Source organism: Lynx rufus, unplaced genomic scaffold, assembly GCF_022079265.1.
Source record: "Lynx rufus isolate CCGP_SWC_20201006 ecotype Redwood Valley unplaced genomic scaffold, mLynRuf1.p SCAF_12, whole genome shotgun sequence".
Classification (NCBI taxonomy): Eukaryota; Metazoa; Chordata; class Mammalia; order Carnivora; family Felidae; genus Lynx; species Lynx rufus.
Window position 1 is genome coordinate 20,743,888 of NW_025814826.1, and position 16,935 is coordinate 20,760,822.

At 36.9% G+C, this 16,935-nt stretch overlaps 1 protein-coding gene across 1 annotated transcript in view; it reads left to right on the forward strand.

The window, feature by feature from the left end:
• The window catches only part of CUNH8orf34 (chromosome unknown C8orf34 homolog), a 164,279-nt gene that overhangs the window by 93,509 nt on the left and 53,835 nt on the right, over nt 1-16,935 (forward strand). The window contains 2 exon segments of the mRNA XM_047073747.1: nt 1,296-1,427; nt 4,373-4,501. Coding sequence (XP_046929703.1) covers nt 1,296-1,427; nt 4,373-4,501 — 261 coding nt within the window.

Sequence of the window (16,935 nt, forward strand, 5' to 3'; positions counted from 1 at the left end):
CCAGCTTCAGCTCCTTCTCAGCATGGAGCCTGCTTGGGATTTTCTCTCTCCCTCCCTCTCTGCTCCTCCCCATCTCATGCTCTCTAAATAAATAAATATTAAAAAAAAAGAAGATATGGTCCTAGGATGTACACAGAAAGACAAATTCTCATTGAATGACAGAAATAGATGTAAGGGGAAGTATCATGGATGCCTAGAAATCTTCCAATTTCCTTCTGATTTTCTTTTGTCTTATTCATATCTGTGGAAATACATCTGTGTTCTGACAGACCACAGACCAGTATTTCTGTTCCTAGAGTTTTAAAATGTCTTTGCTTCTTTTGGTATTCAATAGCATATTGGAGGTGGAAAAATTAGGTAACAACTAGTTTAGTAAAACCTTAAAATATAAATTTGAGGAATCCATATAATGTTTCATGATGTCTAGTTGGTATTTACAAGTGGGTGGCTAGAGAAATATTGATGAGTCATTCATAAAGCTAAGATGATTTGACAACTTATATATTTAAACAAGAAAGTAGAAGGAAACTCTAAACTCTAAGGAAGATCACATAGATGAAAGAAGATGGAGAAGCAGTGAATGAGACAGAGTAGGAGTAGTGACATAGGGGATATGGAGATGAGGAGAATGTCGTGCCCTGAGAATAAGGAAAAAAAATATTCCATAAAGATAGGTATGTCTAAAAATATGAAATGCTTTGCAAAGATGTCAAGAAGGGTGAACTCTTGGAAATATCATTTAATTTGGGAATTGGTATGACTTGGACCACCTTTGAAGGGGAGCTGTGACTTTCAACAAAATTGGCTGAATTACTTTCTTGAAAAGAGAAGTGGAAAAAATGACTGATGCTAGAGAAGAAATGTGGGTGACTGTTGGTGGTTTAATGTATCTTAGTGAATAATGGATAGGGTAAAATCAGATGAGTAAAACTTACTTAAATGTTTAGGTGTTTTTATTTACTTTAGAATACAGTGCTTTATTCCATAATACCCATTTAAAGAATGTTATTTTAAGTATTGGTAATCTATGCCTCAAAGAGTGTTTCCAGAAGCCTTTCAAAGTTTAGCATGATCTTAATCATATCAATATACAAATTGAATCATATCAAATTCAAAACTAAAATTTAAACAAGAAATATTTTTGAATATTTGCATTAGTTTTGATGTGAGATGACCTATAAGTTTTGCGAGGTATATCTAATTACTTCATGGTTTAGTTTTTGATCAAACTTGAAAACACTTATTATTGAGTGTATGTATACAGACACGAATATATATTTTGTTTGTTTTAACAGAACATAAAGGAACAAGAAGGGATTTCAGAAGCTATGATAAGCCTTGGCAATTAAATGCAAAGAAGCCTAAAAAGTCAAAAAGTGACCTCGCTGTGTCTAATATTTCCCCACCATCAGCAGAATCCAAATCATGTAAGGAATTTTGTCATTCAAATGTTACTTAATGTAAGTATGTGTTACTAACAAAATGAAGAAAAGGTAAGAGTTGAAGCCTAACTTTTTATCTGATAATTCTGGCTGTTAATCCTAATGAATGTCATGTTCATTTTAGCAGTAACATTGAGCTTTATTTATATATATCTACTCACTCATATTCTCAAGCATCTTTAATTGGTTTAGAGCTTTTTGGGTATAATATTCTTTTAAAAATGTTAGCTGCTTGGAGCAGCTTCCTTGCCTGTTACAGCATTATATCACATTCAAAGCAACAGTAACCCTATATTTAATAGTCTATAAAAACAAATTAAATCTTTTAGAGTAGAGGGAAATAAAGGAGTTTTATATTAAAAAAACTTAGTAAAATTTTAAATGTTAATCCTTCTTTCTTCTGTTAGTCCCCTCAGATTCTACTTCCTCAAAAATAATTTATATATTTTCATACCCTTTGAAATAGTTTGCATGTTTTATATCCTTTTCTTTGTACAGACTAGCGTATAAAATATGTGTGAGTTGATTTGCTTTATAAAACTGGTTTTAGACTATACAGATTCTTGAGCAATTTGTTTTTATTATTTTAGAATATACTGTGGTTGTATTTTCATGTTAAACTTAGATCTAAGTTATGCTTTTTAATGAATACATGCCGTAGCATGCTGTGAATGTGCCATAATTTATTTATTCCCCTGTGGAAGGACAGTTAGATTGTTTACAGAGTTGTGCCACCACAAACTCTTCACTGAAATAAATGAATATCTTGCAATTTCTGATAAAGTAAACAACCTTGTACATACATATATAAGTATAGGTGTTCTCATTTCTTCATGATAATTTACCAGACATAATAAGATCACTGGGTCAGAGGGTCAGTATATTTTTAGTATAGTAAATATTTCAGATTACTTTTTTAAAAGGTAGTAGGAAAAGTATTTCAGAAGTCTGAGATTACCTTTGCTGTAGCATTACCATATAAATATTTTAAAAATTATTTCATTTTATTTTAATCAAAACGAAAATATACATGGTTTGAAAAGTAGTATTACAGGCTTCTAACATGGAACCACTTTGAATTCTTTCAGATGTTTCAGAGCTACACAAGTTTACATATCAAAACATACAAGTTACTTGCACAGTTCCCTTTTACTTTTTAAATCTGAGGCATCAGCTTTTGACCTCCTTGTAAGATTTTGTGACTTCAGACCTCAGGCCCACCTCATCCCCCGAATACAAACATGCAGATATTTCAAATGTTGAATATATACTCCACATCGATATTATTTTGGCTATATTAATTAGTCTTTATTCCAACAGAGACATAGATGTCCAACTATTAATTTCTTTCTAGAACTAGTAATTGTTTTATTTTTGTATTTGCTTTGTTTTCTGTGTATTCCTCACTAATCCTTCCTCAAGCCTTGCCTTAAAGTACTGAATACTCAGTATGATCAAATTCATCAAGTAATCCTAACTTTGATCTTATTTTATTTTATATTTTATATTTTATTCCATAAAAAAAAGTAGAGACCTCTCTTTTACAGCCCTGTGTCCTCTTGCTCAAATTTTGGCTTCTTGGTTTTGAGCCTTTTTCTCAAATGTCTTCTGAGACCATCCTTCTCTGCTATCCTGAAGATTCTCTTTTCCTTTCTCTTAGGGAGGGTCACCTATTTCCTGAATCCTAAGTCTTTCCACTTTGGGGTTTATTTATCCATTTTGTTAGAGAATCTCTACTACGAACTTTCTGAAAAAATGATTGGAAGATAAATGGTTTGAATCCTCACAAACTCTAAGAAGTAATTTTCAGTTGGAAATGTGAAGGAATTTCTCCTGTGTCTTCTAGGGCAAGAGTGGCTATTGAGAAGTCTGATGAGAGTTTGATTTGCTATTTCTGTCTCCGAAAGCTTTTCAGATCTTTCTTTATTGCCTCTGTTATAAAATTTTGCCTTGAATTGAGTTGAATTGATGTCTTGAATTGTTCTGGACATTTAATGGATCCTTCCAATCTGAAAAACAAGTTTTTATATCCTATTACCTTGGCATTTGTCTTCCTTGATTGATGCTTTAGTGTTAACTGTTATGAAATGTTCACCTTTTTGGACATCTCTCCTTGGCATTAGATTTCAGTATTCTCTACTTTGCTGAATCCAGTTACCACTCCTCAGTTTGCTTTGCATCTTCCAAAAAAGATTTGCTATCTCTTGTCTAATAATGTCTTCTCTTCTTGTTCAACTAATTATTTGACAAAAAATCTTTAATTTTAGTAAGAATTTGGGGGAAGTAAAGCTAGATGTGTTCAGTCTTCTGTTTTATCAGAAGATAGCAAAATTTCTTAAAAATATTTACTAATTGCTAATGAGGAAGTTAGTAATTATTTTTTTTTAATTTTTTTTTTCAACGTTTATTTATTTTTGCGACAGAGAGAGACAGAGCATGAACGGGGGAGGGGCAGAGAGAGAGGGAGACACAGAATCAGAAACAGGCTCCAGGCTCTGAGCCATCAGCCCAGAGCCCGACGCGGGGCTCGAACTCACAGACCGCGAGATCGTGACCTGGCTGAAGTCGGACGCTTAACCGACTGCGCCACCCAGGCGCCCCAGTAATTATTTTTTAAGCTGCTAAAACATTATATAAAACATACTTTGCTTGTATATTTTCCCTAAATTATAGAAATTATTGGTTTTAAATTAGTACCTGAATTTTCTTTTTTTTCTTAAATATTGTCATACTTTCCTTCACTAGTTCAGTGAAAACATTTCTTAAAACCCAGCTTTGTAATTTCCCTCTGTTTGCCCATAAGAAAACCATATCCAAAACATTTTTATTCTGTACATTGATCTTGACACAATCTCTCACATGATGATGAATAGTAAGTTTTTATCATTATGTAGCATGCTTATGGAGTAATCATTTTTTTTAAAACATAGTGCCAAGGTCAGTAGATCATCCTAAGTGGAACTGGCGAATTAAACCAGAAAGCCGTGATTTTGATGAATTGAACCACATCCTTCAAGAGAGCAAGAAGCTGGGAAAAGCCCTTGAGAATCTTTCTCGAAGTAAGTTCATTTACTTGATTATAATTGAAATTCCTAACCAGTATTAAAGTAGAAATATTTATTCCAATTTCCAGTAACCCATTTCCAACATCCTCATTATAATTACATGAGAGCTTGTGATAGTGTGTGTGAGATTGGAAATGAGGATTGATCTTGCAATTTACACACATTCCTGAGAAGACTGGCATATAGAGTAGGAGGAGCTGTAGACACTCCACCCCACCCTGTCTCTTGCCCTTGCTGTTTGACTCCAGTCTCTACAAGGTCTCTGTTACCCAAGTCAGCTGCACATGTAATGGTCTTACTCATTCTTCTCTTTTGAACCTCATTGTTTTATGTCATCCTAATTAGTAAACATACCATTTGATTTCATGAGTTTTTGATGTCTCTAAACCTCTCAGGGTAGCAACGGAGCAGATTCTTCTTAGAATCCTTTCAGAACCTAGCAACATATTTAAAAAAAAAATGATTCTGTAATCCAAGGCCTAGGTTAGAGGTTTTGCTCTGCCACTTATGAATAACCCCAGGTAAATCATTAAACCTCCAGTGAGCCTTGGTTCTCTTGTCTCCAGAGTAGGAAGACATGGTCTGTCTCCTTTTGATAGGTGTGAAAGTTTAAAATTACATATTTCAAGTAAAAAACTTTAAAATATTACTGTCATGAGAATAGGCAATCAAATATTTTGATCTGATAAATGCTTTCTATATATGTAGATATACATTTATACCTTGTGGTTTTAGTAGTAGTGGGTTCAAAGTATTCCTGCCTTCCTCGGGTTCTTAAATATCTCTCAATTTTAAAATTAGGTGCCTTTAGAAGCCCACTAATGCTATGATCTTACTAAAATTTTCTTCTGCCATATGGAATATTAAAAATTCTTAAATAGAAGATAGGATACTAGCACATTCTAGTGGATTCTATTTTAGAATCTGTATGTTTCTTTACATAGCACAGTTGTACTAGCTTCATGACTTGTATCAAAGTTAAAATTGCCTGGGGGGATGAGCAAATTGGGTGAAGAGGAGTGGGAAATACAGGCTTTCATTTATGGAATGAATAAGTCATGGGAATAAAACGCACAGCATAGGGAGTTAAAAAAATTAAAATTGTCCCTTGGTATGTTTGGGGAGAAATACTATGTGTATAGAATATGTATGCCTTTGTATATTGTATATAATTATATATATTTACACATTATATTTTATTGTATTATAATTTTACATATAGAGATTGAGTTTTTTTCATACCTCTTAATTCATAGCTCACTAGAGCCTTTTTTGGATTTTTTGTGCAGTGAACCCACATCACAAGTTAATTTGCCTTATCACAGGGTCTTATAAATTTTGAATTAATTTTTAAAATTTTAATTTCAGTATAATTAACATACAGTGTTGTATTAGTTTCAGGTGTACAGTGTAGTGATTGAACAGTACTGTTACTCGGTGTTCATCATGATATGTGTACTTTTCAATCCCCATCACCTAATTTAGCCCCCCTCCTACCTCCCCTTGGTAACTATCAGCTTTTTCTCTATAATTAAGAAGAATCTATATCTTGGTTTGTTTCTCTCTTTTTTCCTTTGTTCATTTGTTTCTTAAATTACACATATGAGTGAAATCATATGGTATTTGTCTTTCTCTGACTGATTTATCTCAGCATTATATTCTCTAGATCCATCCATGTTGTTGCAAATGGCAAGATTTCATTCTTTTTTATAACTGAATAATATTTCATTGTATATATATATATGTGTGCGTATATATATATACACACACACACACACACACACACACACACACAAACACACACACACACACACCACATCTTCTTTATCCATTCATCTGTTGATGGACACTTGGGCTACATCTATAATTTGGCTATAGTAAATAATGCAGCAATAAACATAGGGATTCATGTATCTTTTGAATTCGTGTTTTCGTGCTCTTTGGGTAAATACTCAATAGTGGGATTACTGGATCATATCAGAATTCTATTTTTAATTTTGGTGGAACCTGCATACTGTTTTCCACAGTGGCTACACAAGTTTGCATTCCCACCAACAGTACACAAGGGTTCCTTTTTCTCCACATCCTCAACGACACTTGTTGTTTCTTACACTTTTTATTTTAGCCATTCTGACAGGTGTGAAGTGATATCCCCTTGTAGTTTTGATTTGCATTTCCCTGATGATGAGTGATGTTGAGCACCTTTTCATATGTTTGTTGGCCATCCGGATGTCTTTGGAGGAATGTCTCTTCCTGTCTTCTGCCCATTTTCAATTATTTGTTTTTAGTGGGTTTAGTTGTATAAGTTTTTTATATATTTTGGTATGTAATTTGCACATATTTTCTCCCATTCTGTAGGTTGCCTTTTAGTTTTGTTGATTATTTCCTTTGCTGTGCAGAGGCTTTTTATTTTGATGTATTACCAACAGTTTATTTTTCCTTTTGTTCTCTTGCCTCAGGGGACCTATCTAGAAAAACTTTGCTAAGGCCGATGTCAGAGAAGTTACTGCCTGTACTGTCTTCTAGGGTTTTTATGGTTTGGGGGCTCACATTTAGGTCTTTAATCCATTTTGAATTTATATTTGTGTATGGGGTAAGAAAGTGGGCCACTTTCATTCTTTTGCATGTTGCTGTCCAGTTTTCCCAACACCATTTGTTGAAGAGACCGTCTTTTTCCCATTGCATAGGATCTTATAATTTGCTATTAGTAGAAATTCTCTGCTTGTGATTTAAGAAGACCTTACCTTTGGCTTTGGAAGAAATAATGATAAAGTGAATTTGGCTTATTACTATATTATGTTCATGAAGTAAGTCTTACTCTATTAATATGTCAAAGGTTTATATTAATATGTATAAATCTTACCCCTTTGGACAGAGCCTGTGGCTCTTTATAGTCTCAATTTATCTAAAAACATGAATTAAAAGAAAGATGATTGAAGAATGTGCCCAATTATGGCACAGATATAGTATTTTTGTTCTTTAAAATATGATTAATTGCCTTATAGACATTTGTTATATCATTGTTAATTTGTAGGAAAACTTTTGGCCTGTCCCTAAAGCTTTTTTATTTGATTTTATTTTTATGTTTTTAGAGAGAGAGAGCACAAGCAGAGGAAAGGGGCAGAGGAGGAGAGAGAGAGAATCTTAAAGTGGCTTCATGCTCAGTGCAGAGCCTGATGTGGGGCTTGATTCCATGACCTTGCGATCATGATTTGAGCCAAAATTGAGTTGGACACTCAACCAACTGAACCACCCAGGCGCCCCTAAAACCTTTTTTTAAAAATGTTTATTTATTTTGAGGGAAAGAGGGAGAGTGCATGCTGGAGAGGGGCAGAGAGAGGGAGAGAGAGAAACCTAAGCAGGCTCCACTCTCAGTGCACAGCCTGATGCAAGACTCCATCTCGTGAACCATGAGATCATTATCTGAGCAAAATCAAGAGTCAGACGCTTAACTGACTGAGCCACCTAGGCACCCCAAAACGTTTTAATAAAGGACTTTGATTGCCTTTCAGTTACATGTTTGCCCAGTTGAGTGACAAAAATATCAAGGTTCAAGCTATGGTCTGTCTCAAGAAAACTTGGGTGTGGCCTTTTCTGAGTCTTGTGATCAGAGGCTATTGGAGGGCTATAACAGGGGACTCATTTAATTCTTTTTTTTTTTAAAAATTTTTTAATGTTCATTTTTGAGAGAGACAGAGAGAGCATGAGCCAGAGATGGGTAGAGAGAGAGGGAGACACAGAATCCGAAGCAGGCTCCAGGCTCTGAGCTGTCAGTACAGAGCCCAATGCACAACTCGAACTCACAAACTGTGAAATCATGACCTGAGCCGAAGTCGTTTGCTTAACCACCTGAGCAACCCAGGTGCCCCAGGTGCCCCAGGACTCATTCAATTCTTGAAGGAAATCTGGAGAAACAAAAATGACTAGAAGGCAGTCCTTGGTGGGAGAGTAGAAGAGGTGCAGATATGGCACATTATTCTTGGGACAAAGTCAGGGCCAAGGAAGCAATCAGGTGAGTCAGTCGCTCAGCCAGAAATAAGGTGTAATGTTCATCTTCAATGTATATGATGGAGAATTGCTTTTGGCTTCTCTTGATGATTTTAAGAGGGCTTTAATTTTTGTGGCAGTAGTGGTGGGGGGTGGGGTTAGAGAGCAGGTCTTCACATATGGAGGGATTGCTCTTCTCTCCCTTTAAGTGTTTTTGAGTCTCTTTTGGAACAAAATGCTGCTTTCTTGGAATGACCTGACTTTTTGTGATTTTCAATATCTGAGGTTTAATATAAACTTTCTGTCTTCGGCCCAACATGTGACTAACTACTAAGTTATTAGTTTGCCCGAGATGACCAGTGTAAATTAGTAGAAATGCAGCTTTACCGTTTACTGGTGTTTATTTAGCAGTCTGTATGCCCATTATTTAACTATGTAATCACCAACTTAGTTCTTTATCTTCCTGAAGCAAATGTCATTAATTCTTATTTGATTTTATAATAGCTTCAGGTTGGTAACTCTTTCTCTAACCTAATCTCCCATCTCTAATGATTGTTTTGCATTGTTTTATTTACTAAGACATAGGAAATGGACTTTTTCTTCCAGGCATGGTCAAAGTGATTATTCAGTGTCATGTTATTGTGGACCTTTCTCTCTCCAGTGCCATAGCTGTTGATAGGAAAGTTTGAAAATTTTTAGTGATCTCTTAATTTTTGTAGTTTCTGATAGAATTCTCTCTGGCAAGGTTTGCTTTATCTCAGTTGTACTTTCCAAAAGATGTGACATATTTTGGAAGTATTTATTGTTTACCTCAGACTGACAGCAAAAAATCATTTATATCTCTCAAAATGATAGAATTATCTCAGCTCTGCAGCTGTCAGCTTATCCAGGCTTCAATTCTCTCTCTGCCTCTCTCTTTCTCTTCCTCGGTCTCTCTCTCTCTCTCTCTCCTGAAAGGACTTAAATAATAACGGGAAAGACTAGGTATTCTCTTCAGTTTGCAAATGGGAATTTTGTTTCAGTAACAACTGTACCATGCTTTTTTTTTTCCTGGCTTTTTGCAAACCTTTCAATGTAATGCTTTATCTTAAAGTCAGTCAATAACTATGACTCTCTTTATGTTATGATTCCCTTAAAAGGTACATGTGTTAGAAAAACTTGCAGTGTCTTGTAATGCTGCATAGTCATGATATGGTAGGCATAGTGGATTTTTGGTTCCTGGATCCCTCCTTCCTTTTGCCGCATTTCCAAATGTTCTTCAAACCTGACTTTCACATTCTAAGAGCCTGGACTCCTGCCTTTTCCTTCAAGTGTTGGCTTCCATCTGACTTTCAAGTAGTGAGAAAAAATGTTTTTGAATAGGGAAGTTGCAAAGATACAAGACCTTCACATTCCCAAATAATGTATCTCTTTTAGTGGCTGTGATTGAAGGGCCTTAGGGCAGCATCCTTCTCAGTGCATTATATTAGGGCCCATCATCATACTACTGGTGATACTAACCTCAGTCAGTTGGTTAAGGTGGTGTCTACCAGCTTTCACCATTATAAAGTTAATACTGTTCCTTTTTGTAGTTAATAAATATCTTAGGAAAGATACATGAAGCCTTCGAAAATATCATGTTTCTTTTTCACACTTTCACCCAGTAATTTCAGCATCTGTTGGTGACTCTTGCCTAGAACAATTATTACTGTGGTTTTCTAAAAGACAGTTTCTATCATTCCTTTATTCATTGTAATTCTTTTTTAATGGAGAGAAGGGAAAATGGACTTACAACCACCCCCAACGTAACAGGGGCCTACTTATCTTTGCTTGTGACTGGTCATACTTCTGTTTAATAAATATTTATATATGCGTATGGATATTAATGTGGATATATATGTAGATATGGATATGAATGTGAGTATAGATATAAGCATTTTTCTATAGGTATTGATGTAAAGAAAATAAAATATATATCCCAAAGTTAATTCATACTGATTTTTCTTGGGAATCCCAAGTGGGCATTGCGCTGTCAGCACAGAGCCTGGCACGGGGATCCATCTCTCACAGATCATGAGGTCATGACCTGAGCCAAAATCAAGAGTTGGGCACTGAACTGACTGAGTCACCCAGGTGCCTCGCAGGTTTGAGTATATCATTTGACCTGCTTCCTCAAATTTCCTCTTTTGTAAAATGAAGTAATTTATCCCGGATTACCATCAAGACCTCTCCAGTTTTCACAAGTCTTTGTTTTAATGATCTATAATTTATATTCCAAAGTTAAATGTACTCACGGCTTACAGATTGTGGTTCCTCGTGCTTGCATTCTTTCTAGCTCTTTGTTATCCTCACTCTTGTTCTTCCTGAATTGTGACCTTCATTACATTGGAGTGTCTGCAGTATATTTGCACTTCATTCTTTTTCATCTTTTTTTCTTGCTTCTCCTGCCCATACTGAACTATGGGCTTGTGTCACCAATATTCTTGTTTCCTGTTGTTTCCATTCTTCTGCTGTGTCTCTGTGTGAAATTCCCATCTTGGCATAAGTGCTGCAGTCTTCGGTTCTTCACCAGTAAGGCTGAGAGCTCCAAGGAAAAATGGCAGGGTCCAGCTGAACCCTACATCTAGATTCTTGATTTTCAGCACTGTTACTTATCTTGGTCAGTCCCCCCCTTTCTCCACTGTTCTGCAACTATGAAAAACCCACACAATAATCTTCACACCCATATTTATTCCCTGCCTCACTGTTTTAGCAATTAGCTTGCCTCCAGCTTCATAGAAAAACTTAATTGTAAAATGTGTAAAATGTGTTCCCCTCTACCCATCTGCATATGAAAATACATCCACATCTATCCTGCCCTTCTCAATGGAGGAGTTGTTCCTCTTATTTAAGGCTAAGCTTTCCACCCATGATCTTGATCCCATTTCCTTCCCAGTCCTCTGAGATCTGATTCCCATTAATCATTTTGTCTTTTCTGTATGTGGAACTCTTTCTAATTCCAGTCCCACTGATACTGGTTTTATGATGCTGGGAAAATTTCTTAACTTCTCTGTGTCTCAATTACCTTTTCTGTAAAATTGCAATATGTATCATTAATTATGATTAATTATGATACATAATAATTGCTAATTAAATATTAGATATTATATTTCTATTACCGTGTCACAGATGACCACAAACTTAGTGGCTTTAAAAAAATACCAATTTACTACCTTATAGTTTCTGTGGCTCGGGAGTACAGGCATAGGTTAGTTGAGTCCTCTACTCTGCGTCTAGGCAAGCTGAAATTAAGGTGCTGGTTGGTGCTGCGATCTCACCTGAGGCTTCGGGGTCTCTTTCTACGCTCATTCAGGTCATTGGCCAAATTTAGTCCTTGCTGTTGTAGTACTAAGATCTCTGTTTTCTCATTGGCTATTGGCCGGGAATTGCTCTTAGAAACAGAGGCCATTCTCAGGTTCTTGCTTTGTGATCTTCTGGTAATGGTAGTTCACAACTACTTTGAATGCACTGAGGAGCATCTCTCTAAAGCTTGGCCTTCTTTTATTTTTTTTATTTATTTTTTTAAATTTTTTTTTTCAACATTTATTTATTTTTGGGACAGAGAGAGACAGAGCATGAACGGGGGAGGGGCAGAGAGAGAGGGAGACACAGAATCGGAAACAGGCTCCAGGCTCTGAGCCATCAGCCCAGAGCCCGACGCGGGGCTCGAACTCACGGACCGCGAGATCGTGACCTGGCTGAAGTCGGATGCTTAACCGACTGCGCCACCCAGGCGCCCCAGTTGGCCTTCTTTTAAAAGGCTCATTTGACTAGGTCAGGGCCATCCAAGATAATGTCTCTTCTGATTTACTCACTGAACCAGTTAGTAACCAAATCATGAGAATGATATCCTTTCATATTCATATTTATAGTCCCACCATGCAGACTCAAAGAGAAAGGAGTACACAATTGTGTACCTTGGGGACCATCTTAGAATTCTGCCTACCACATGTATTATAAGTGTATTACTGCTTATCCCTAATATCCTGTAACATGCTCCAGCTGAGCATGGCCCAACAGAAATGTAATGTGAGCCACATTACATTTTATATTTTCAAACAGGCACATTACAATAAAGCAAAAAGAAACCTGTAAAGTTAATTTTAATAAAATATTTTATTTAGCCCAGTGTATCTAAGTTATCCATTAAACTTGTATTCCATATTAAAATTATTATTGGGATTTTTTTTCATACCAGGTCTTCAAAATTAGTTGTGAATTTTAGTTTACGTCACATCTCAGTTTGAACTAGCCACATTTCGAATATTCAGCAGCCACATGATGAGTGGCTACCATTGGATACTACAGCTGTAATTAATGTTAAAAACAAACACCCATGAAAAATCTTCTCTTGAGTTTGAGTTACCTCAAGACGTCAGAATTTCTTCTTCCTCTTTGATACAAATTTTCAAAAGAAATGATGAACACTCATTATCTCTGCTTGTTTCTCCTCCTTTCTGCCCTCAATGTGGCTCTGTGATTGCACCTATCATTCTACTGAAACCTTTCTCACTGCGGTCACCAGTTGAACCCAAATGGTCAAACTGAATGAACACTTTTCCAGTCCTCATCTTACAAAATTGCTCTGGTAGTTTTAACACCATTGATTATTCTGTCTGTCTTCGGACTCTCAGATCTGCTTTCTGGGCCCAGGCCCTCATTTGATCTTCTTGGATGCCCTTCACACCATTTCTTACAGGTTTCACTCCGGCGCTCCTCTGTCTTCCTGGCCACTTTGAATGCTGTTCCCACAAGTCATCCTTTGTTCTCTCAAATGTTCTGTTTCCATTGTCATCCTCCCTCACAGTTACAGGGTCAGCCCCACACAGCTAGCTCAATTGAGTATATTTCCCATCCAGACTGTTTACACTTCGTGGAAAATGTTTGAAGCCTATCTCCATTCGGATATCCCACTGCCACGCAAAACTCAGTGTGTCTAAGTAGATCATACACCTCTCTTCAAACATGGCTTTTCTTCCTCATGCTTCTTCTTAGGTGACAGCACCATCCATCACTTTCCAGTTCTCACAGACTGGAAACCTTACAGATTCCTTTCTCTTCCTAACTGTTCGTGAGTAATTAATTACTAAATCTTGCTCATCTTCCCTCTATCTTGGGTTTGATTCTCTTCTCTACCCCTAGTTCATACTCTCAACATCACTGACCAAATCACTGGTTTATCCATTTAACACGTTCTGTTTTGTTTCATTTCATTCCTGCCCCGTGATGGAGAAATACAGATGCAGTCCCTGCCCTTACTGAGCTAGTGGCTGGCTGGATTGCATAACCTGTGTTAGGGGAATCTCATGGCCAGAATCTCTGTGGCTGAATACAATGTAAGTATTTTCCCCTCAAAAAGTAGTTCAGTGTGGTGTGGTAGGGATGCAGACTACTTCCCTCCTGTTACTCTGCAATCTTCAGTACATGGCCTCCAATGGTCCTGCAGAAGGGGGAAGTAGATCTGAAGCCTAGAGGAAAAAGTGTAGTGCATTCCCTCTGACCACATTGCACAACTAGCTGTGAGGCTGGGAAATGTAGTCTAGCTTGTGGGTGCAGGAGAAATACGGAAATGGCTTGAGGAATGAACAACCAGTCTTGCCCACACTCTTGTTTCTCAGTTCCTCCAGTCCCTTGCTGTGATCAGTGTGATGGATCTAAAGGGAAAACCTGACACCAAGTTCTTGCAGATATTCAGTGTTTCCTTAAAACCTCATAGAATGTGCCACTTGATCTGATCCAGTCTCCTGTATCATCTTTCAAGGCTTATCGTCTAGCCATTTATGCACCAGCGACACAGGAGTTTTTCACACTTATTGAAGGTCCTCTATTTTACATTTTTGCTTATGTTGTCCCTGTACCCTGAAATGTCACCATCACTTCTCTCTATAGATTCCATTTCAGCCAAGCTAAATCCTATTCCTCTCTCTAGGCTCAGCTTAAATATCATTTCTTCCAAAATGAATTACTGTTGCTGTCCTTCCTGGACTGGATTTGGTGCCCCCTTTTTGTGCTTCTATATTTTTCTCTGAACACACTTACTTGCTGTTTGTGCTTATCTATTGAAGGAGTTACACTTAAAAATAAATAGGTAAGTAAGTAGGTAAATAACAAACTAAAAGCTCCCTATTGTATGATATTGGTCAGTAGAATCTTTTCCTTAGCAAAGTTCTGTTTCCAGGGTAGCAGGGCTTCCAGCATTTTCTGAGCCTAAGGCTTTTGCTGCTCTTAGCATTTTTCCCTGAACTGAAGCAGCAATAGGATGAGTATCTTTAGTCCATCCAGACATCAGTCTATAGATTGCAGTTCATGAGAAACACTGGCTGGAACTTTGCCACGGAAAAGAACCCAGCTGCTGAGAGGACGGAAGACAGATATTTATGTTCCGTGACTGATAATAGCAGTCTGGACTCAGCCAAGAAAAAAATAACAAATGACTTTTTTAGTTTGTTAATCATGAACATACCCAGAAAGTCTTGCCTGACAAACAGCCTGAGGAGTTGGAGAATGACAGCCTGCGAGTGAGAAGGAAGCAGATAACGCAGCAGTTGTTTATCCATTCATTGCCGCACGGATTCATCTGGTCCTCATACATGCCTGTGGGGGTACAAGATGGCTCACATGTGCACCCAGACTTCAAGTTCACTGGTTAGTAAGAGAGATAGGTGTGAGAAGCAGGATTTCAAAGCCTTGTAAAAGGCACCTTACGGGAGCTTATGGGAGCATCAAAGAGCCTCCAACAAGGGGGTTTAGGGCCAACCTGATGGAAACTGTATCTGAATGGAGTCTAGAAGGATGAAATGGTAAAGCTAGGGTGAAAGGAGAGTGAAGATATATCATGGGGAGGGAGGCATGTGTGTAAGAAGAAAGTTATTTATACTGTTGATGCACAAAGGATAAAGCAAGTAAAAAAGGCAATGAAGAAGGAAGTCTAGGTGGCAGGGGAGTCAGGGGGTGGTGGCTTCTATGCTACAGGGATCTTGTAAGCAACCGCCATCCCATGCTTTTGAATAATCACTCTGGGACAGTGATTATGGTTCATGCCTCAAGGCAAAGATGAGATGAAGAAAGCCCAAAAAAGCCACGGGATAGAAAAGAGAGAATGGACTTAAGAAAATGTGGATTATTATATGACTAACAGTTTTTGGTTCTTATGAAGGAAGGGTGCACATAAAGAGAGAAGAAAGTGTTTGTTTTAGTTTTTGGTTTTGTTTATAATCAATGTGCCTGGTGCTGTCTCTAGCTCAAATAAGAATTTGTTTTCTGTTTTGGTTTTGTTTATAATCAAGGTGACTGGGTGCTGTCTCTACCTCAAATAAGGTTTGGGTGTGAAGGAGGAGTATTGTTTCACACCCCAGTTTCAGATACAGAAGGCACATCCAGGTGTTGTGGATAGCTCTTCTCTGGTCCCAGCAGACAAGCACATACATATAAAAGTTGCCTATTTGGAGATACTTGATTAGGGATAAGGGTGAGGGGATCTTCAGTGCATAGACAAAGACAACCACCAACATACACCATCAGCATTTGAGATATAAGTAGACAAGTGATTTAGCTGAGAAGAATGGAAAGGGTGGAATGAAAACCAAGCTAGAATGTTTTCATAAAAATCAAAGGGGGAAAGTATTTCAGGAAACTGAGGTGTCTGAAGTGGCAGACAAGTTTATAAGAAAAAGATGGAAATGTATTCCAAATTGTGTGCTGCTGTCTTCAAGCTCTACTTCCATCGTTCACTGCTGTGAGACTCATAATAGTGAAAAATTGGAAATTAAATATTTTTTATTATTAGAGAAATGGATAAAGAAATCATGGTGCATTCACACAATGGTACACTGTATAGCCATTAAAAATGATGTAGAAAATAGCAATATAAAATATAGTTAGATATGCTTTAAATAAAAAGTGGGTAACAAAAGTGTGTATGTTTTGTTTTAATTTTATCATATATATGCCTATATAGACATACAGTATTTATATGTATGCCTGTACATGTGTACAAAATTATTTGAAAGAATTCATAACCAGCTGTTATCATTAGTTGTCTGTGAATGGAGTCTTGTTTTCCTTTTTCCCCGTATTATGTCTTCTATATTTTTCTGTGATTAAGACGTACTGGCTTCATAAAGTGAAATAAAATAGGATATCTTTTTGTAGTAGAAAGTGTTCCATATGATTACATGATCAGGATGTGTATACAGACGTTTCAAGAGAATAGTGGAAGGAGAGGCTAGTATGTAGGGGAAGGAAGGGTTAATGGACAGTAAGGAAGAGATACAAGGAGTATAAACACTTTGAAAAGTTTTGATGAGAAAAGAAAAGGTGTGAAAGAGAACATTATAGTGGAGGAAAGTCAAGGATGTTAGGATTTTGAGTTATTTTGGTTTGGTTTCCTTTAGTTTCATGCACATGTGTGCATGTGTCTATGA